The sequence below is a fragment of the Thunnus albacares genome, chromosome 7 (assembly GCF_914725855.1).
Source record: "Thunnus albacares chromosome 7, fThuAlb1.1, whole genome shotgun sequence".
NCBI classification, from domain to species: Eukaryota; Metazoa; Chordata; class Actinopteri; order Scombriformes; family Scombridae; genus Thunnus; species Thunnus albacares.
In genome coordinates this window covers 20,237,263-20,261,277 of record NC_058112.1, presented here as the reverse complement: position 1 = coordinate 20,261,277, position 24,015 = coordinate 20,237,263, and the positions used below count along the sequence as shown (strand labels likewise).

At 41.2% G+C, this 24,015-nt stretch overlaps 1 protein-coding gene across 1 annotated transcript in view; it reads left to right on the top strand.

The window, feature by feature from the left end:
- Positions 1-22,785, top strand: part of LOC122985722 (synaptotagmin-7-like) — a 41,510-nt gene extending 18,725 nt beyond the window's left edge. Inside the window, exons 2-4 of the mRNA XM_044356580.1 lie at positions 12,712-12,815; positions 21,023-21,102; positions 22,514-22,785. Of these exons, the coding sequence (XP_044212515.1) occupies positions 12,712-12,815; positions 21,023-21,102; positions 22,514-22,652 (323 nt within the window). The 3' untranslated portion in view covers positions 22,653-22,785. The remainder of the gene's footprint in view (positions 1-12,711; positions 12,816-21,022; positions 21,103-22,513) is intronic.
- The last annotated feature ends 1,230 nt before the right edge of the window (positions 22,786-24,015 follow it).

The following is a 24,015-nucleotide window of genomic DNA, read 5'->3' as shown; positions in this document are numbered from 1 at the left end:
GCAGCAAGTAAAATGAGAAAACGATGGAAAACAATACATCACCACTTTCCACGCATAATCATATATATAAATACAGTGTTGCTCATTATTATGCAGCCAAAGAGACATCTTCAGGTAATAACTTAAATCTCTTCTCTTTCTCAGTCTTAATTCCTCTCCAACCTGAACTCACACTCCCTCTATTATTTCCCCTCTCGGCTACGCCTGCAATAGTTAGCCAAATGACATCCTTGTCATGATGTTAGGGTGATAATGTCAAGTAGGTGTGAGAGCTCTGTGTGTGTCACTCTGCTTAATGGCAGCAGCCAAGCCTGCCATTTATTCTCTGCTGCCCCGCCAGCCAGATGGAATACTTCGCTGTATTGGTTGACGTGACGAACAGTGACATCCCGCACGGTACTGCAGGTATTATGGCCACTCCCATACTCCAAGGTGGTATTGACTGCAGTAAGAGCCCCGCCGTGTGAGCGTCAGGCTCACATGTCCACAACAGTCTCTATTAATATGCTTGCGAGTAAGAATTAAGACAAGCTATTACAGTATGAAGCTAGGCTAAAATGTCCTCAGGTGCTATGTAATTGAGTTAACGTGGAAGGAAAATTACAGGCTGCTCCCTGCAGAAATGAAGGCCACGAGGACTGGTAGTTGTGGAAAACTATATTTCCCATGAGCTCCTGACTGTATCCTGTTGTGAGTGAGCAGCTGCATGGCATCGTCAATAAGTCTCAGTCTGCTGGGTACTACCCAGCTGTAAATTGTTGACAGTTATACAAGCAAACACATCAATGAGCAGTCAAGCAACAGACAGCAGTGCTGAAGGCCTGTCCAAGATGACCCTGTGCTTATGAAGAGCAAATTATGTTTATATAGAGCTGGCTGTCTGCAAAAATGTAAAACTTCATTCTAGGGTATGCCGCAGATTTTTATAATTAATTGTTAAATGTGTTTGTTGGAAGAAGCCCACTTTTAAGTGAGATGAGGGAGATGCTTTACAGTCGACATTGTAGGATATATTTCATTACTTTAATTCGTCCTTCCACTGACATTGGCTGATGCTAATGAGAGTTATTTTCTGTGGTGTCTGTCCAGCTGGAGTCTAAAAGCAGAGGGGTATTTAAATCTCCTTCTGACACAGAGCCAATGTAGTGTCGTCCCTGGGGTCTCTGCTCAGTCCACAGAACTGAAGAGGACAGGATCACTTCAACCATTGTAGAGCTTTACCATTAATGCACAGCCGCTGACGAGAAAGGTCACCTGGGGAGAAAGGAGGTCACTAGAGAGATGGGATTCTCTGTTCCATCTGATGAGAGCAGCGGCCACTGAACAAATATAATGCACCCTGGTGCGGAGTTACTCTGTCCTCCATCTGCACTCCTATGACAGTGTAAATTACAGTTCAGCAGCCTGTTGCACATACAAAGACAACATCAGACCTGTTATTTCTTCCAAAGTAACCTTCCACTGTCCCTCACTTAGCTGTCAAACGTGTACACTTGTACATCCTCCCCTCGTCGCCGCTCCTGACACCAGTTGTGAGAAGGTTGTGGTTACAGGTGAGGCAGCAGTGTGATCGGTCATCACACCGGGGTACAAGTTAGTGTGAGGATTTGACATCAGGGAAAGTGAGTGCCATTTGCAGAAAGACAAAGACATACATGGGCAGACATACAGACCAAGAGACAGACACACACACACAGAGGGATGGCATCAGGTCTCCTGAGGTCTGTGTTTTAGTGGCTTTTATGAAGTCTGAAGGGAGAAGACTTTGGCTGGGTTGTGGCCGAGTCAATACTTTAACCTCTAGCTAGAGGCTAGGGTTTGCTGTATCATGGGTTTTTACTGCCTGGTCTGTCCAGACAGGTAATAAAGTGCTTTTTACAAGCAGTCTTTAATTGAATAAAGAAGGCAAAGGTAGAAGCCTCCAGGTAGTCATGAATCTACATTAATTCATTTATGACAAATGGAGCCTGTCTGGCTTTTTCACATGAACTCCAGTCATTAGACGTGTGTCTGTTTTGGTTGTGAATAATCATGTAAACGTCTTAAGCTAAGCTCATTGTGTAGTTGTGTGGTTTTTGATGAGATTTATATATAAACCATAACGGAGATGCTGAGACTAGACTGCTTCACTGTCATTTGACTGTCATTTAGCTGTCATTCAATTAAAGTTGCACTTGTCCTGCCAATACTTTAATTACACCCTCAATAATTATTTTCCCATTTTTGACGGAGCGAGAATATTCAGGCTAACATTTTTATGCGAGGAGAGGAACTGGATTAGACATAGATACAAAAACGCAGAAACATGCACTCATACTCACACACACACACACGCACACACACACACACACACACATACCATGAATGCATGCAACTCTGCCCTGTATCCTTAGGCAAATACAATTGACTTTGACTTGGATTAGATTTTATAATGCCACCCACATAATACATCTGGAGCATCCGAGACCTCTTTGTCTTGGTTGATGTCACCAGCAGTGAGCTGATGATGTGGGCAGATGGGGACTGTAGGCCTGTATGCATATGCAAAAGCTTCACAAATTGCTCCTCAATAGCATTACAGTTGAGTCCCTCTTCCCTCACTCCCACTCTGCTTTTTCCGGCACTGTTCTCTCTCCACTTTCTTAGTTTCTTCACATCCCTAAAGCGCATGTGTTCCCACTCATGTCACTGTGCTTAAGCTGTGTCAAGTGGAAGAGTATGTGTGTATTAATGTGTATGTGTTGGCAATTTTGAGCGCATGTACATGTAGCCTTTTTTAGACAGGCAGTAGCTAAAACACAACTTTCAACACAGATGGTAAACGGTGAATAGCTATGAACTAGAAGGTACAGTAAATTGCAGAGGAGAGGATGATGATAGAAAGCACGTAGGAAGTCAGAGGAGACAAAATCTTTGGCACAACACAAGACACTATTACCATTTTTTGCCTTGATAAGGATGACTATTGCAAAAAGATGTGAAGTGGAACAAATGTGTGTTTTACTAATTGACTGTTCATTAAACGCCTTCTCAAAACAGAGATTGTCCAATCATAGCTTAGCAAGTATAACTAGACACAGTAAGCCTGTAAACCTTCAGATATCTCCATGTTGAAGGGATCTACATGGGGCTGCAGTAAGAGAGATATCGGCATTTTAAGAGTTTGAAGTGTGGTGTGTTTTTTTAACCTTCCCAAAAACTAGAAATCAAGAACAACATTGTATGGAATGGATTAGACAGCTGCAGTTGTTAGGATGAATCAGTTAGCTAACTACCTGCCTGGTCAGTTCTTCCAAGGCCAAGGAGCACATCAGAAAGTTACATTAGATTGTAGAGTCACAGGTTACATTAAAAAAAGTTAACAACTAGCATATTCCCTGTGCAGTATCTTTTCCCTGAGCAGGCAGATCCTGGATGCTATTACAGTTGAGCTTAACGTATCAGCTCTGTAGTGCTTTTCATTGGATTTTGGGAAGTTTACAGTCCAGCAACCCCAGACATCGTCACACTTGATAGCATTGTGTTTGCCAAACACATTGGTTAATTCTCATCCTAAAAGCCTTTTCCTTTGTAACATTTGTGAAAACATACTGTTTAAAAATACAAACAACAAGACTGCCAAGTTTCGACCCAACTCAACCGGTCTCTCTCTCTGGTGTTATTAACCAATACCCTCTTTATAAGACTATTTCTTTTTGCTAACATTATGTAGCCTAAAATGGTAATAGGTTGCAGGCTACCAGGCCATCTGCAAGGTCAAACAAGGACAAACAATTTATATAAATGAAATAGCCTTACAACACATCACAGTATGATTTGGATAATTAAACCTGGTTAAACAATGTTAAACCTGAGGGTTGCTATTCTCAATACTCACAAGACCATCTTCAAAGTCTAACAGTTGCAAGAAAGTACAAACAATTTGGATGAATGAAATGGCCTCACAGCTAACCTCAAAAACCTATTTTTGGGAATCACAGGAAAGTTTCAGACTGACAGAGACACAGAGCGTCCCCATAATCATAGTAACTCCCTCTCCTGCCTGCGTGCACACGGTGTGAGGGGAGAGGGAGAGATGCTGTGCTGCTGCCAGAAGAGCCACTGACTGAGATTACTCTGAGCAGTGTGCATGGGAATACATTATAATAATAGATTTGTGTATAGTTCTCGTTTTCCCCCTGATGGTCTGAATAACTCGCTGCTGCATGGTGCTGCTCTGTCTTGTCTGTCTGTGCACTGTCAGTGTCCTCTTTTCATGCCGCGACGTTATCAGTTATGAATTTGATTTCACTACGTGAGAAAATGGACGCGTGGCCTGAGAGCTTGAGTCTCAAGGTCAATGCATGAGAGTTGGCAGCCCTGAAACAAGTATGTAAGCTTAGCAGCCAAACAGGGTTATGTTAGAACAAAACAACAGTCTATTCTATACTAGGGCTAACTACCTCTACACTGCAATACAATCATCTCTATTGATCATCAACTGGTGAAGGTGCTATGCCCATGGGAAAATGTAGCTTTAGCATCAGTCTTTTAGCACGATATCACGTATGTAGCCATTAATTATATATTTAAAGGGGCCATGTTATACCCCTTTTCCACAAGTTAACACAGTTCTCTGGGGTCTTAATAAATGGTATCTGACATGCTTTGGTCAAAATACAACAAGGATGAAGCACCACGGCAGCCTTCTCATCCTGTCTAAACAGCCCCGTTTCGAACGGCCAGTTTGAATGTAAATAAACTTAGATTTTGCTCTGAATTAATTGCAATAAACTGATCAAAAGGATGCTGAAATCACTACATCATGATGTCGATTTGTAAAATGCCTGAATTCATCCTTTGTCAGGTCTGTCCATAGGATGACAAGCAAGCAACTTTTAAAATGCTTGTTCAGAGCTATGCTAACATTGTAGCTGCTCCATCCACACTTAAAATAATGTCATCTAAAGGCATAAATATGGCAGCTCTGGGCTCTGTCCCCCAGTCCAGTCCTGCGATACATACACATTTTTTGCCCTTGGCTTATCTTTGCTTAGCTTCGCCCCATGTGATGTAAGAAGGGGCATCAAATCTGAATAGCTTGTTGGATCACAAGAGTACAGAGCAAGCCAGCCCACACCAAACTGACTGGGTGGTCTTATTTCACAGTTTGTGTGTTATAGGGGTGTGCCCAAATCCAAATATGTTATTCTGCAAAGCACAAATAGTGGGTTTTTTACAAACATTTATTTTGTACAAATATTTTAAAAAGTATTTGTTTTTGGGAAGATAAAAAAACATGTCAAATACCAGCGCATAGATCAGTTACAAGGCTGTCTCAGTCTCTCTCCTCTGCTCTGCTGTTACGTCTATCAGCAGGTCTCAACTAGGGGGGTCACATCAACTGTTACATGACGCACATTTCCTTGGGAGTTGGACATCACTCCCAGAGTTGGGGGTGTTCTCCAGGGATAAAGTTGAGCTAGTGATGTGAAGTGCTCCCAAGGGACTCTCCATAACCAGTTGTTCCCCTTCTCCTTTCTACAAAGTTAGGTTGTAAAAAATAGGCAGTAAATGGAAAGTGCAAAGCAAGAATCACCTTTGAAGTTCTTCTCTACATATTACACGCTGTGCTGTCTCTGTGTTATGGGTGTATAAATAAGTAGAAGACTGTCTGCACAATGGTTAATGCACTTAGCTTAGCGCAGTTGTCTATGATCTGGGAGACCCAAGTTCAAGACCTAGTGTGGGGACCTCCTTTGTAAGATAGTTTATTCATAAACACTTATTTTAACACTTTAATAGCCTAAAATTAAAAGGGTAATAAAAACAAAAACTGTGTTTTTATGCCTATTTCCACTTTTATTCGAATACAAATACAAATATAAAACATTTTGCTGCCTCAACTAATATAGATACAAATACAAATACTGGGCTCTCTGCACATCCCTAGTGTGTTAGTAGGCACATCAGAGAACCAAATACATAAGCACTGAAAATTGAGTTTTTCATAATATAGCCCCTTTAAGACCTCTTTTATAGAGTTCTTCTTTTAAAATGAGTTAACCTGAAACATCAAAGTCAGTCACAGACAGTGTTTTCAATCAACTCATGGAGCTAATGCTAGTTTGATAAGCTAGCTATAGTGAGGCAGGCAACTAGCAATGAGGAACCTGCTTTTGTCTATCTCTTTTTGAAATAAAGGCCCCATTATTTAAAAAATTACCAAGTATTTAAGTATTATATCTGCCACTGTTATCACTTAAAACTGCATGCATGCTTTGTGAAAATGCTTGGTGTAACAAGTTGGTTGCAAACCCCAACCCTGCTTATAACAAATAAATTAGGCTATATAAAGGCAATTTAATGCCCCTGAACCTGGAATAATGTTAGTCATGGCTGACTTAGTTTACAGCTCACAAGCGAATTACTGAGATGGACACTGGTCTACCTCCAGAGTATCAACAGCCACCATGTGGACTTAAGTCAATAAAGTCAAGGGCATCAGTAGGACTGGAGAGTAATAGGTTGTTTGTAACTGTGTGAAGCAGCCATAACATCCCAAAGCTCTGGGACCACTAAACAAGAGAAGCTCATCCAGCTTGATCAGGTTTCTAGCATATATATAACAGCCATTTGTCCCAGTGTGACACTCAGTAGGTGCAAAGTGGGAAGACTACTTAGAAAAGAGGAAAAGTCTGAAAATGTCTCGGGGGTTTACTCCATCAACAAAAATGGGGACAGCTCTATGAGAAGTTGAATCAAAGATCATATTTCTGAATATTTCCTTAAATCATGACAAATTGTTTTGAGACAATAAAAGCTACTGATGTAATTAACTGGTAAACTGGACCATTAAATGTACACAATTAGATAATAATATCCAAGCAGACAGATGAGTTAGCCTCCTTTAAAGTAGTGTTTTGGAATCATCCTGTGATATATGACTGTAATCCATTATTAATGTGGGTTTGATGCGAGGCAGGGGCACTTACAAATTGGAAAACAAGTCAGTCCGTTAGACAGCAGGGGAGAGTGTCCTTGGTAAATGTGTTGAGTCCTTTTTGTGGCTTTCATATGAAAGTCATCCATTTCAATCTGATCAGTTAATTCAGTCTTTCTGAGGCAGAGCTGGGGGAGAAAATTATGGCAGAGACACTGATAGATTATGTGATAGATCAAGACCAAACATACTGTATAAGGTCCTTATCAAAAACATCAGGAGAAATAGATGTAACTAAAACGTTATCTTTATCGCTCATTCAGTCTGAATAAAAAGTAGATCATCTTCATTTGCCTCCTGCTGAGATCACTACATTAAAGAAAAATTAGTTCAATTTCATTTCAGTTTCTTGACACCAGATCCTCACATTTTCTCAAAAGATTTGTATTAATATCACACAGTTTCATGGAGGGAACAAGATTTTAAAGGATAATTTGAAGAACAGGTTTTCTGACTCTTTATACGCCTCTTGTGGCACTCTTTAAGTATAGTGAAAAGGAAAATATTCAGTAATCACACATTCATTTTTTTTATTGCAATAATATGACAATATACACAGAAGTTAAGGTATACAGTCTATTCTGTGAGTGTCTTACTGTCAGCAGGCTGCCATTTGTTCTTCAGGCAGACTCTTGAGTATTTACCATCGGCATACAGTCGGTAAGAAAACAATATTTATACAATGTTGGAATTTATGTGGGTATTATATTTGTTGACACTTAAATAATTAAATTATTTTGCACCCTGGAAAAAAATGTCTATGCAAAGAAATATATCTGGTATATTAAGACTCATAAATATACATAATGAAATGTAGTTTTTGTGTGTATATACCGTATATCACTGCCAAACTTGATTGTGTTCCCTTTTAACTATATTACAACATTATCACAGCTTCAGTTCCCAGCTCCCTTACACCCCGAGTGTCCAGATCTTGTTGGGTTTTATGGGTGAATCACCCATTCAGTGTCAGAGGTGCTAATAAGATGATGGTGCCATTATAGGTGACACCAGGCATGTGTCACATGACGTCTTGCTGGTTCAACTCGAGCCGGGCTTGTCACTGGGCTGAGATGGATCTTATCCCTCATCTGAGAGCAGACAGAACGTGGGTGGCAGTCCTCTTACTCTCGCTGTGAAACAGCCTCTGTGACAGCACAGTAGTGCTGCAGCTGAGCCACAGGGAGCATATAGGGACAGAGAACTGGCAAAACCCCCTGTAGCCTACAGGGGATGCCACAGACACTCACTCTCACCACAGGTGCTCTCCACCTGTCAAAATTTCTCTGGTTGCTCTACACATCCCTGTGATTTGCAGCACATGGGGCTCTACTGCCCACGCTAGACTGGGATTTCCTAGTGGTTAAAGGACCATACCAAATTTTTTCCTGTTTTTTTCCCCCGTTTACTGCAAATTGCACACAATTAACTTCACTGTAAGTTTTCCAAAGCATACCATGGCTTTTTAGATGCTTCCAACCTTCTAGGGATTAATTTACTTGTAAGGCTTGCTGCCAAGTAGCTTGAGAGTGAACATTAAGTTGTCTGTATCTGTTCTCACAATTACCATATTGTTTCAGACAGAAAACATGAGTTTCCAGTGTTCACAGTTTGTGTGTTAAGTGGTGGGAGAAAGAGAGACATTAAAAAATTAAGAGTTTGCTGCCAAACATTCACAAGCTAATCAAACTCAGGAACGCAAACAATAAGCAAACATGAATGTGTTCAAGGTGAAAGTAAATTCACCCTGAATGTAAGGCAAAACAATTATTGCTCTCAACTTCATTATGATGAAACTTAACAAAAAATAAAGATGACTAAATGTGATAAAACTGCCATACTCAAGCAATTTATGAAATCTCTGCAACTTGATTTTCATACCCCACTGAAATTATATACTATACTTAAAATTGATAGTGGAGCGTCTTGGTGATCGAGGGGTTTTAAAGTGCTGACCTTGAATCACAACGTCCCTGGTTCAAGTCCAGCCAGGGACCTTTGTGGGGTCATTCACCATCTCTATCGCTCCCCTCGTTTCCAGCCAGCAGCAATAATGCAAAATTTACATCTCTAAATAAAGCATCTGTACAAATGTCTGTTGACACTCAAATGAGCCAAACAAGATTTGGACCAGAATGGATCAGAAAACTATAGAAAAGGCTTTCAAAACTCCCTAACCTGGTGAACAACTTTTTAAACTATATGATATAAAACCAGGCAAGATTTTGCAACTGACTTTAGTAAAAAGGCTTAAACATGCCAAAACACCAGTTAGTCCTTTGAATATGCTGTAACACTGTTGGCAACCACCTCTCTGCTCAATGTGTGAAATGTCACCTCATCAGTTTATTTGATAACAGCATTATTTACCTAAAACCATGGTTATTGTTGATTTCATCCACATATACCCTTGTGAATCAATTTCACAGTCTTCCCACGCCAATTATTTTCTGCAACTGAGCAAAGGAGAAATATTTAGTTTGAACGCTTTCAAATGTTTGCACTTTTTACTAGTCAGTCTTATGTCTTGAGAATTAACTAAAACCAAAGTTATAAACTGCTGTGTAGAAGTGAGCTGAGTGTAACATTTTGCTGTTCTACACAGATTCTGCCTCAGAAGGGACAGACTGTAGAGACATCCGAGTGACATCTGAGGATTACCCTAACAGCAGCTCAGTGGCTATAAAGAGGGCAGAACCCAGGCTCCAGTACGAGGAGGGGGCACTTTGAAGTGGCGATTAGGCCATGAGCTTTGCACCCAGAGCTTCCGAGGCACTGCCCTCTCCACCTCACTCAGAGCATAAAGATGCTTTGTGGCAGCTTTGCTGACTGGACACTGCTCCAGTTCCGCCTGTCCAATTAGCAATTTCTTCTACCCCTGAGGACTGGTCCCTTTCTGCTTGGCTTAGCTCACTGCATGTGTGCCAGAGCACCTACATGTACAGTACCACTTCGTGTAGCAACGGTAATGCTTGTTGTATGCAATGCACTCAGAGCGTTCTAGACTAAAGACTCTCTACTGCTGTTTCATGCAAGTTAAACGTCCATATTGAACCTCTTGCTCTACTTGGTCTTTATTGTGCTCTTCAATGAGAAGGGTTTATTGCAAGCTCATATACACCATCATTGTCACTACTCACCTCACTACATAGTTCCATTTATTCTCTCTTTTATGTGCATATAAAAGAGATAGCCACTGAAATCTAAAACAAACAAACGACTTTCAAGTTCAAGAGCGCTCTGACTTCTAAAGGCTTCTGATCAAAGGGCGCAATGGCTTGTTCAGCTCACTTGTCAGTTTTACTGAGTGGTGCCATTTTAGATATGATTCATCGCCCTCCATTCGGCCAGTATTTTTCCTTCCTAGTTAAAATACAGTCAGGACTACTAGATGTTACATTAGCTGTTCCTGTTCAATATCAGGTGATACTATCTCCTTATTCCATTTTCAGCACACAAAAACTGTGTTATCTTTCACCTTTCTAATGCGTCAGCTCCCACGTTATTTCAAAGTTTTATTTTGTTCAAGGGAAAAGAAAAATTGATTTTTCTGAGTGCTGTGATAGCTGTGTGTAGCGCAGGCTTCTCTTACTCTAATGATGCCTCTTTGTCTCCACGGCCTCAGTGCTGAAGATTTGCATATCTCCCTAATACCTCCACACCGCCTAATACCTTTCGTTCTTTTTAGCCCTTTGCACTGCCTGCACACAGTGCTTCTGTTAGCCTCTAAAAAAAGGAAGTTATATTCCATGAAGTGGGACGCAGAGTGCAGTAATGTGGCCTCTTTGGATGCTGCATTTTATTTGGAGGCTTTTTTACCCTCTTAGCTCTCATGACTGACACAGATCATAAACTATACCACCCCCCACCCCTCGACCTTCAGAGCGAACACAGGACATAGGGCCCTGCATTGGCTGCTGGCTTTCAGAGATCCACCTGACTCTCCAAGCCCTTCAAAAATCTCAACATCCATCACTGAGCCTTTTAGCACTAAGGCTAATTTAGATTCCCTTAGCTGGAGACCAGTTCAGCTCTCCTTATTTAAGATCCATTGGTACTTTTGCTGATGTTGTGATATCTAATGGACTCAACTTTATTGACCTCTCTGTGAATATACAGAAGCAGAGTATATAGCCTGTGTCTATTTCTGAACATTGATATACATCATTCAGGAGCTGGCTGTGTTTCAATGACCCTCTCGTGTTCAGGAGGGCATGCATGTGCGTCTGCCATTAATGATCTCTTTGACTGTAGATAAATAATATTTATACTTTCTCCATTAGAACAAGATGAGTCAGGTCTTTTCCAGTCTGGGGCCATTGCTGTTGTCAGGAGATAAACCAAAGTAGTGTGTGAAGTTTGGGACGATTCTGATCTCTTACATGGTAGATGCATATTAAGCAGATTTCTAATCCATTAATCAGAGAGAAATCGGCTAACGCTAGAAGGCTAGTCATTATCTACTTGCCATTAAATTTGCTGTCCACTGTCTTAGCTGTTCTGTGTGTGCTCTTTTCTGGCCTTAGGTATCACATTGACTTCAAAACAGAAGTTGATGCTGATGGAAGGCTGTGGAGTACAATTTTGATCCCGTTCTGATTTCCCATATGAAACAAGTTTACCTGCCACTGTTCCTCTTTCTTGAGCTCGTTTGTTCCTGGAGGACATGGCGAGGTGGAGAATAAAGCAAAGATATGATGGAGGAGTGAGATGAAAAGGCCAGTTGTGACAAGCAAAGGAAGGGAAGGAGACAGCAATTGGGGAGAAGACAAACCCAGTTATTGAAAGCAAATATGGGTGTTTGTCAGTGTTTATCACTCAGCGGCGTGAAAATGCATCCTGACACCTGTTTATCGCTGTATATTTAGGAATCAGAATTGTTGGAGAGAAATCACAAATTTAAATACATTAGCATCTTCCCCGTTGTGCAAATATCAAAGCTCAATGAGGCTTTATTTTCTTGTCCTCTAAAGTAAAGGCCATTGAATTGTTTAAATGTGGAGAATGTGTGCTCACAAGGGTGGATCCACTTGTTGTCAGTATCATAACTGGCATGTAAACAGACGCAGACGCACAGGTGCATGCGTGTGACTCCTTTCTGTCTTTCTCACACACACACACACGCATACTGAGACACATGCGAGCAGCATGATGTTTTTTTTATGACACTCTTTCAGAGCCGCCTCTCTCACTGGGCATCTACTGATACCCATTAATCATGAGCTCTCTTGTATTGTCAGCCCAGCCTCCCCTCTCTTCTCCTCTCCTCTCCTCTCCTGTCCTCTCCTCTCCTCTCCTCTCCTCTCCTCTCCTTTCCTCCTCCTCCCCCCCTCTCCCTTCACTTTCAGCCTGTCAGTTAACAAGCTGTGACACCATGACAGTGATGTGTGTGCAGCTGAGTGATGCCTGGCTGCAGCCCTTATTGGAAAGGTATTGAAATGCTCTGGCACGAAGGGGGCAGTGATGAGATTGTATTTCTCAGCTCCTTATGACAGAATGTAAAAATGGCAGCTCTGCCCGGCTATTCAATTAAATCTGGAGGGAAAAGGCCCAGCTTTGTTTGGGTTGCCCCCTTCGACAAGATGATTCACTGTGGCGTACAGCTCTGTATAAAAATCCAGTGGTTGTTTTACACATGATGAAGAAAATATATCCATAAATGCAAAAAAGCATCACTCATGTTTTTTCTCTTTCTTTCTACCTCCTTGTGTATGTGTTTGTTTTCACAGGCTCAGTGTCCCTCAGTGTGTTCCTGGTCTCTCTAGCAGTGACAGTGTGTGCTGTTTGGCTGGTGGCTCTTTGTGGCGTCTGTGGTTGGTGTCAACGCAAGCTGGTGAGTTTACACACACGCACGCAAGCTTCACTAACAGATATACTGTAGCTTCCAGTCACATTTGTTGCCATCCTAACATGCTTTGATAATCAGGGAGCCTTAATAAACACTGTCTGCTGTGAATTTACTAGAAGAAAAAAAAACACTTAAGTGCATTGGAAAAAGAAAGATTTATGCAAATATTAGGAAAATCTGTGCAAATATTATGTGTAGTGTTGTTGAGCTGAGGATTCTTTCAGTAATTAAGGAAGACTGATTACTGTGGAGAAGTGGTGGCCTCTGTTACATCAGTTTCCAAAGACCACAACGACTTCAACAGTCCAGACTTGTACTAATTCATTTCTCAGACAGAAGCAGCTACAACATTAGTGGACTGTGCTGATACAGCATCAGTACCAGTCCACGCACTGAGGAGAAACAGAACCCAGATCAAGCAGACTGACCTCTGATAGAGGGCATGTCATTGTGATTATGTGGTATGAAATGTGATTGATTAAAAGGAGGCAACCACTCATCAGGCAGACAGAGCTGCACGGCCAAGTGCTACTTCACTTGACTGATTTTTTTTAGATTTTCATGCCTTTAAAGTTAATTGATTTCTGATTCATCATGTGCTTGTACAACTCAAGAACACAGGTCACCTATTTCAAGTTTAATGTTGGCTCCAACTCTAACTTGTTACAGCTCACCATTGCACTGCTAGTGAAACTTACTGGTCCACAGATGGCAGGAACCGGCATTAGAGCTGGCTCCGCACACCACTCTCTACATAATGTCGTATGCATTTCTAGAATCACCAGTAAGGTGACTGTACCTGGATTATTCGTGGATGCTCTAACAACGTATATGAACCAAGAAGGAAATGGTCTGTGCTAAAATGGGATAGTGGTACAGCACAGTCCCCCTATTGTTTGCTTCACTGAAACATCATGTTATATTTGATATTCCACTTTAAAGTAAATGGAGCAGTGAATGACTCCTAGTTTCCTGCTGTGGATGGAGGTAGTTCTGTTGCCAGCACTTTGGAAACTCCCCGAGGTCCCCTCCCGAGCACTGCTGTAAATGGATCTTATTTAAATCCTGTGACAGGGCCTTGCAGCATCCACAGAGCAGGGGCTGTCAGGGATAGAGTGACGATCTGTCGGCCTTACGACCCTGCGAAGGCCACTACCAACCACATCCTCACGCACAAGATAATCCCGTTTGTGCATGTCTTCTTTTTCTTTAATATCAGAGCATCTTACCCTGATTACTTCAGGATGTGTGTGAAGAGGTGGTGGGGGGTAATGTCGAGTGGTAGTAAGATGTTAATTAAGTCCTTTGTAGCCTTTAGATCACTTACTTTGGGAAAAATGTCAGCCGCCCACTGGTGTGGAACCGCATTAAACACTTCCCCTTCCATGTACAAAATAATGAAGTGTGACTAAGATAAATGCTAGTAATTTTGAAGATGCACGTCACTTTAACAAAGTGTAAATACTACTAATCATGTTAAAAATCACTTTCTCACATTAATATCATCATCCTTAAGGTGTGTTATTTTCTATATGTGACAACCATGAAGGCTCTGCAGCTATACAATCTGTTCATCTGAAAAAAAGTCGTGGTACAGAATCTGTTTCCAGTCCCCGAGTTCCCTTGATCTCTTTATCTCTGCTATTTTCCATGGAAGCACGTTATTCCCTGAATACATGATTAGAACCTATATACAGTATAATTTACATAAACACGGCTCCTTTCAACTTGCAGTTGAGACCCTGTATTATAGATGCGTACTGTATATTCATGCGGGCTGATTTTCTATGCACAAAAAAATTTTCTCATTAAGTAAAAAGTGCTCAGTACTTAATGCTCATTTTACATCAAGCTGCCACAGTTCAGTTCATGTCTGAAAACTTCATTCTTGATATTTCTGAGTGTACTCTTTGACAGTGTCAGCTTTCATAAGAACAAATGTTTGCCTGAAGCTTCACGTGTCAGTTGCGAGTGGGCTCATGCCAGTTTTGCTTATGATTCATAGGTTAATAGACAAGACATTTTGGGAGAGTGTTGCTTTCGGTGTTTTAGCTTTGGCAACCAGTACGATGGATTTTATTTTAAAAGTCTTCATGTGCAGTCATCCTGAAGCCTGCCTCCTGCTTAGCTTTATGTTATTTAAGCCCCCTGGAATAACTGCGCGTTGAATGCTATCGTCTCCTTCTGCTTCCTGCTTAGTCTGTTTGCTTTTTGCTGTTTATAGATGCATCAGCATGAAATATTTAGAATAAGTTAAGCAAGTGTCATTTTTTATAAGCGACTTCCTGTGTTTTACAGCAATTCTTTGTCTGTATTTCGATTTGAATAATTTCATTTGTTTTCCTGTCTTTATAGTGATTTTAATGACTAAAGCCACCTTGTAATTACAGATAAAGGTGGCAACAACAACAACAACCACAACAAAAATAATCAGATAAGTCACATGGTTATTAAGCTCGTGTGCTGTGGGGCTGTGGGTTGTCAGCTGGGGCTCGTGTTGTAGATGTTGGGTGGGATTTTCAGATATCAGAGGTGGTGCCGCTAACATCTGTTTGAGCAGCAGCGGCTGCTTGGCATTCAGAAAGCCCTCTGCCTGCTCCTGTGAGCCCTGTGCTGTTTGATCCGTGACATAGTTGTGAGTGGAGTTGAGATTGAACCTGACCAGATTCACAGCCTGATTCAATCCCTGTTGGGCTTGTATCAACATCCTTTAGTATTTTGATTGCATTAAATGGGAGCTAGGAGTTCACAGTTGTTAGGAGGATGACAGTAATTATGCCAATCACAGGAGAGAGAAGATGTGAAAATCAATAATTACAGAATTTCAAAGGAAAATTGTCACTATCATTAGGAATATTATAATAACAGCACATTATGTGCATCTACATGCAAAGCCTTGACCTGTCAGATTTAAGTGACAGCTAGTATTAGCAGCGTTCTCGGTGAAATGTGAATGTTATTCATGTGTGATCGGCTGCTTCTTGATGTCAGCGAATGCTATAGAAGAACAGGTAAAAAATAAAAAAAAATGTTTTGACACATGTTAAAAACAAATGATCACATGATGATTTAGCAGCGGACGACCATTTTAATAGTGCACTCCTCTCTAATTATGGTGTGATGTGGGTAATATTGAGCGAGCATGTAGACTCTTGCTGCCTGCTAATTCACAGCAAACAAACACAGCTGGGTGTTGGAAGTTAGTGCACTGCCAACTGAGACAGACAGAGTGGTAGTTTCACTCCTCATGTCTGGATTCTTCAAGAAAACCCTCAGCAACACCCTGGGCAGTCTTTTCTCACTCAGCTGCATTACTAGACTTGAATAATGTCATTCAGAACATGCACTGTCGGGGGTTTGATTGCTAAAAAGTGTTCCTGCATTGTTTTGTTTTGCTTTTTTTTCTAAGTTAAGGCTTGCATAATTGGTTCATCATATCTGTTGGAGCTATTTTGAACTTGTGGCTCAGAGCCAGACAGCACTGAATACTGTAATTGTGAAAATCTTTGTTGTGTGACGAAAAGACGGCACGTTTAAATTAGACTTAAGTATTTTCAAGGGTATTTGAGTAGAGGATGAGGGGGAAATTGCTCACTCCACTATTGGTTTGCTTTTTAATCGTCATTTGGGGCACTGAGCTGATTTTCTTTATTGTTTCTTGCCTCACGCCCTTAGAGCTGGCGAGCTTTGTTATATTCATCACTACGGATCCCTGCAGCAAGTGTTTGTTATCCACTCGTGTGAATGAGCTGGAGGAGAAGGTTTGGAGGTGACGGTTTTGAAGCTGCGTACATCTTTGTGTGTGTGTGTGTGTGTGTGTGTGTGTGTGTGTGTGTGTGTGTGTGTGTGTGTGTGTGTGTGTGTGTGTGTGTGTGTGTGCAGGCATGGAAATGAGGAACGTGGGACTCAGTGCCCACTGCAGAGTGTTTGAGTTCCTTCCTTATTTTCACATCCAATCCACTGGGGACTTCCTGTCACTCATTGTTTCTCTCAGTTCACTTTTCGCACCTGTCCCTCCCTCCTGTCTCTTTGTCTCACGTGCCGTCCTGCACTGTCCTTGTTTTTCTTTCTATTTTTTTTTATTTCTATTTTCAGCTCTCACCCCTCTTTCTGTGTTGGACTCTCACTCATCCTCTGTGTCTTCCCACCTTCCTGAAAATTTTACGATACCATTGAATGATACATGAGTTTCCTTTGATAGCTTGTCCTAGCCTGACAGAAATTCAGACAGTTTTGCCTCCCTAGAAATTGCCATGCACGAGTAAAGTATTAATTGTTTTGTGAGTTTATGTACAATGATTCCTTGTATCAGAGTCTACCATTTGGGATGCAGATGTTTGTAGTTTTGACTCTTAAAAGACTGTAAAATATCATGAATGGTCTCTGTAATGCAGGCTGGGATCATGTTGTGATGTTTTCAGTATGTAGACTTAGTACTTCTGTGTCTATGATGGCTTACAAAGAGACTGTTTATTTAGAAGATAGTGTGTAAATTACACACAGAGCTCTTGTGTGCAGGTGTTAAACCAGTCGTTCCTGTCAGATCTATGTTTATACATTTGTTGACTTTTCTGTTTCGGGTTACTGCTGATTATGCAGTAGATGAGCAGCTTTGTTTCCTTGTGTGTGATGGATATCGTTTTTGCTTGGTAGTGCTATTGTGGGCTTTATCATTTTTGCACAGCAGTGCTATTGTCAACTCTGGCTTTGTAACAAGTCCAATAATGTCCAAAGCTACAATATCAGAGGTGTGGACTGTAGTTTGAAATGATATCTGAGTTATCGGGACCTCATGGAAACAACAGTTTGCCTGATATTCTGAAGCTGAATATATACGTTATGGAACACTTCGCATTTCCATACGCTCCTGCTATTTATGAACATAGCATGCATCATAAATAGATCTGACTCAGTTCAGAAACTCATACATAGCCACTGGCTGATTTCTTCGCTCCATTTTCCCCCATATTTAGAGCTTGGCTCTATAAGATCGTCTTTACAAGGACAGGTTGAATATGAGTAGTTGTATATTCTGGGTATATGCTGCCCAGCTTTAAAGAACACAGTCCGTTCAGATTAGACAGGCAGTCAAAAAGCTTTTGACACATTTAGGAGAACTCCTGCTGCTGCAAGGTTCATGATCCGGCCACTATTTGGCAGATCTGCTGGCGGCTTGTTGTTCATGGTGCTCATTGATCAGATTAAGAGATCTATACAGTCCTAAAAGAGAGAACCAAACCTTCACCTTCAAGAACTGATCCAACTGAACCTGACTGGTATTGTACTCAAGGCTATATTTATGTAATTTCCTCCTCAAAGATGAAGTGAATTGCCTGCTTTTGAAAGACTTCCTCACAAACATGAAATAACTCATCTGGCAAAGGCAATAAAACATACTGTATATCAGGCCAACAGTATGGCACAACAGCCTCTCAGAACAAAACATACAACACAAATACTGTAGCTTACCAGTCAATAAGCTATTTCTAGTGGCAACAACACTACATAAATTGCAGCCAACTACCAGCATGTGAATGTGACACTATACCTTCAGATGTAGTTAATTTTTGGTTGTTGTTGTTGATCATTACTGATTGTTAGGGTTAGGTTTAGTCTTCCCCCCACATCTCAGATTTGTTCATCTTCTAATAGGTCTGGTGTTTTGACCTTTGGTTGATGAAGAAATGGCTACAAAAAGTCAATCATAAGTTGTTTTGATTGTTGTATAATTCTTCTGTTTTTCTCTTTGTTTGTTTGTTTGTTTGTGTAATGTTATTGCATGTGTCTTGCCTGACTTGAATGTCTGCCATCTTACCCTTTTCCCCCTTAGTGTGTTGTGTTTTTACCCTCAGTGATTTAATTGTTTGTCAGGACTGGCTGACTGCAGTCTTGTATGTACTTTTATTGTTGTCAGATAAATCCATCTGTCTATTTGACGGCTGTTGCTCCCAATTAGGGAAACAATTGACCAATCAGATTTTAGTAGGTGGGATCAAGAATGAGGATGTCATCTTCCTGCATAGCTAGCTACATTCATGAAAAATTATGACAGAAAAATGGCGACAAGCATATATGAGACTGAAGCAGCTACATAAGTTGATGTAAGTCAGTTTACAGAAATATAAACTCTTGAATTAAAATATTTCTTTGATCAATATGAAAAACATGAACCGCTCCTAGCAGCTGCTGCTTTTGTGTCACCTGAATATTATGTCAGCAGAATGTGTCACTTGGTACTGATTGGTTAGGGCAAAACAAAACAAACTCCAACTCCCAACAACAAATCAGGTAACAGGAGTCATTGTCAGGATGAAAACATGAAGTGAATTATCAGGCTATCATTAGCTTGTCTGGCTAATGCAATGCTACGCCCTGTCTCTCCTTTCAGTAGACATTTCATATGTACAACATATGACACACATGAATGCTGATGAAAAACACGCTCAGAGAGAGAAAGAGACAGAATTAATTAATTAATTAATGTATTGTTTTAATTTAATCTTTATTTACTCAGTCAGTCTCATTAAGATAAAGATCTCCTCTCCAAGAGAACAAAAACATTCATAAGACAAGAACACAATAAGCAGACAGAAACAACACGACTACACAGTAAACAAGCAATGAATTAAAGGTTTATGTAGGTTAATATTAAGGTTAAGTAGTTACAGGATCGTTACTGTAGTTATTAGATTTGAATGAGAGAAGAGATATGGGGTAGTTTGGAAACGTCAACAGTAGAGCTTTATAGATGAATAACATTCGATGTTTTTTTCTTCTTGACTGTAATGAAGTCTAACCAACCTTGAGATACAGAGAGCAATGATGAGTACGAAATTTGTCATTTGTGATAAAGTGTAATGCACTATGATACACGAGGTTTAACTGCTGAAGTGTTGATGGGGCGGCATGACAATACAGAATATCTCCATAGTCAAGGACAGACAAGAAGGTTGACTGCACAGTAGTTTTACGGTTGGAGGAAGACAGACATCCTTTAATTCTGTACAAGAAGCCTAGTTTGATTTTTAATTTTGGAGTTAAATGTTGAATATGAATCTTGAATGATAGTCAGCTGTCAAGCCAAATGCCCATGAAGTATTTTTATGACTCAGTAAGAGTAATATGGGTGCCATTTAAAGTTTTAATGGCAGGATAGTCAGAGTCACTGGTGGAGGTGGAGAATATCATGTATTTGGTCTTTTCTGCATTTAAAACTAGTCTGTGATTATGGAGTGATAATTGGAAAGCATCAAAGGCAGACTGAAGACAAGTCAGGGTCTGGACTGGGGTGGAGACTGGGTCGTAGAAAACTGTAATAAATGACACTTTAAAATACAAAGCGTTGTATGACAAAACATCCAGAGACCCATTGTGTTGTCACTGAGATCCATTAACGCTTGTCGTGAAAGCTTCTGACAGGAGTAAAGTGGAAGCTGGGATGTTGCGTAGTCCATACATAACCATAGAGCTCCAGTCTGGAGATCCAAGCCCACCACAGGAAATTGCCCTTCAGCCAATTTAAGATCCAGTCATACAAGCCAAGCCACAGTGGCAGCTCAGTGTGTTTTCCTCCCACTCATTTTCTGGGATGGAGAATCCTCGCCTATCCTCGATGTGTATCAGAGCATCACTTTCAGGGAAGCATGCGTGGTATTTGGGGGGTAGGGCAGCTTTAGACTGATCCCCTCCCTGTCTCACTTGTAGCAAAGTGTCAATAGAGATTACCTGCATTGTGACACGTGTGAAACACCTTTAACTGTAATGAGCTTTTCCAGTAGAATGTGCCCAGCGGACCTCACTTTTCCAAGCCTTTAAATTGCCATTATTTCCATGGTTACAGCAGGTCATGCTCTAGCTATTTGAAATCAGGCTGGTGCAGGACTTTCTAGAGGCTTCTCTCCAGTACCCAACAGATTACCTTAAAGAGGCAATTGCCATGTAAATTTCAGGGTGGTGCGAATGATAATCATAGTCAGGAATGGCTCTCCACAGCAGATTTGATTTGACTTTGATGAGTGTAATCAGGAAACCATTAGGTAAAGGACTGATGGCACAGTGTTCCTGAGATAATGGGAGAGGCATTTACACTTGAAATTAGTATAGCAAAAACACAGCTTCAAAGGATAAAATCTAAACTAACCTTTTGTTTCTGTGCTTTTCTCTGTCATCTCCTCCCTCCCGCTTGGCTCAAGGGGAAGAGGAATAAGCCAGGAGTGGAAGCAGCAGACACTCCAGACTCGGCACGAGGGCGAGGGGAGAAGAAAGCCATCAAGTAAGTGCCTGGTAACTGGTTGGGGTAGAATAATCTGGTGATAATGAACTCAATTTAGTTCAGCTTTGAGTCCCTCGATGTACACTAGTCAAACAAGGCAGAAAATTAGGCCGGTTGTTTATCTTGAGGAGTACGATCTCTACAAGAGCATGTTCGAGCAGACATTAAATAAAAGGTTAGTGATTTAATCAGTATAGATTAAATCTGCATTATCTTACCTGCGAAGCTTTTGGCTGGTCTGAGTCTGCTCCTGCACTTATCTTATGGGTCGTCTCTCTTAAGTGCAAGCCTTTAGCCACGCCTCTGTAATGCTTGCAAGTTTAGGTAAACGGAGGAGGGAGGGCTTGTGTGCTCTTTAGAAAATGACTTTGATTTCTTGGTGAGATCGTTGGAGTATAAATGTTTGGGGAGGATTTTGATCTAACATTTCTTACAGGGCTCATACTAGGATTAAGGTATTTTCTGTGCTTGATGAAACAAGACAATAGGTCAGAACCAGAAAATGTCAGCTTTGTAATGCTAAGTACAATATTTTATTCCACAAAATGTCTTTATTAACCTGCTCATCACCACTTCTCTTCTATAGCCTGCTGTTGTCTCAGCTATTTCTGAATGTCTGTGATTAATTTTTGTTTTCTTTATGGATTTTCGAGGCACTAAAGATGGGCTATGTGAATGTATTCTGAAGTGGGTCCCTCTTTCTCTTAATTTTTTGCATTTTCTTCGGCTCCAGCAGCATTGGTGTGCTCTGTTGGTCATTTCAGCTTCAAACTCTTCTCTTTGTGCATTGCCTTTCTCTCCTGCTCTGTCTCCTGTGCTACAGCTCTGACCACTGCTGTGTGACTTGTATGACATCAGTGATTCTGCTCACCTTTTCCTCCTCTACTTTTGACTGTCTGCAGTTTATCTCTCTGCCTTGTGTCTCATGCGTCCATGCGTTCTTACTGCTCACGCCGAGGATGGGGGCCAGACTTCTCTGAATGTTTACTCAAATATGTCTCATCAGTGGTGCTATGCTAGATGAACAGAATGTAATCACATGCTGTATGTATTCATCAGATTATGACTTCCTCTTTTCTTGCTACCTATCTCCTTCTCTATCTCTCTACGTCTTTGCTACAGCGCACTGCTTTATGAAAAGCTTTTGTGAATGCCTTTTCCCCCCAGGCTGCCCTGTTTTTATTTTTAAACCGTACCTCAATGGTGATTTATCAACTTCAGGTAGAAAAATAGACATTAATCTGGGCCTGTTTTACTTCAAACTCCCATTCAGTGCAGCTGTAAGACCCTCTTCCTCAAACCAAGCCCTTGCATCATCTCCGAAAAGAGGAGCACCTGTTGCGAATGGTTGGTTGGTGCCAAGGCTGTCCGTAGTTGTGTTGCTCTGACCTGTTTCTCTCTTTGGCCGCAGTGATCTAGACAGAGACTTTTGGAATAACAATGACAGCAGCACAGTGCAGCAGAGGTGGAGCTCCTATCCGCCCAAGGAGTTCGTACTAAACATTTCTCCCTATGCCCCATATGGAGATCCTCGCCTCACACTCAAGTGAGTCTTGGTCCAAGGTTGGTAAGAGACTTCCCCCTGAGCAGGGCTGTAATGAGGCAGGGGCACCGCCACTTTTCCCTTCCTCTTTTCCTTCCTGTTCCTTTCCTTTCCTTTCCTGTCCTTTCCTTTCCTTTCCTTTCCTTTCCTTTCCTTTCCTTTCCTTTCCTTTCCTTTCCTTTCCTGTCCTTTCCTTTCCTTTCCTTTCCTTTCCTTTCCTTTCCTTTCCTTTCCTTTCCTTTCCTCCTCTCCTCTCCCATCCTTACAGCATCTCTTTTTCCAGCTGTGCAGTCCCCACCACTCATCAAATTGAAGCATTAGATGTGGATGTTATAATGCCTGACAGCTTATTAAATCCACCTAGTTTCATTATCTCAATTATTTTTTTTATTCCCGAACACTAAATTTTCTCATGAGTAACCCGGGATGTTTAGCCAAAGGCTTTTTAAAAAAGCCCAATCTATAAATGTCATAGTGTCTCAAAAAAAAAAACACATACTGCACATTTCTGGACTTAGTAATAACGACAACAATAACAACACACCCAATGTTAGGACACTGGAGGGCACAAATGGTTACTAATGATTACTCATAATCTGCTTGGGAAATGTGAGTGTTGAAAATGTCATACACGCACATTACAGCATCCCTGCGACAGCCATTCGACTATTACTGCAGCGGCGAAGCAGCGCAGCTCTATAACTCCCCCAGGCTCATTTCTGCTGCTACTCCTCACATCCTGTCACCTTTTAATGAACACAGGGGCACACGTTCAGATGCCCCCCCACTCCCTACAGCCCTGCCAGTCCCACTAACTCCTGACCTCTAACCTCTCACCCTCTTTCCCATGGACTGTAACCATGGAGACGGACAACCCTCGTAGCCTTCCTCTCCAAAAGACGTGTGTACACTTTAACCCACCTTCTCTGTAATCTGTGTATCTCCCTGTCCTTTACTTGTGTGAACTGAAATTGATGGTTGTTGTTGTTGTTGTTGTTGTTGTTGTTGTTGTTGTTGTGGAGGAGGGTTGACCGTTATACCAGGTTGCAGTGTGGTGCCAGTGTTCACCTGTGCTTTACATCCATCTGTGGCTTCTCTCTGATCCCCATCAACCTGTTATCTAACGTGTACTGCACTAACATTGTAGCACTTGAACTGCGTCCACTGTCTATCACATTGGGAGATAAGGTAACCGTGTTTTTACTAGATGCAGTAAAAGTAATTTTTTCACTCATTAAGCACTTAAATCCAATAAAGCGTTGGCAAGGTCATACCTATCTCCCTCCGGGCACTGAGAAGGCTCTAAGCTTAGACATCCTGCTACCAGGCATCTGTCTGATAAACTGTCTAATAACTGGTCATCTTTAATA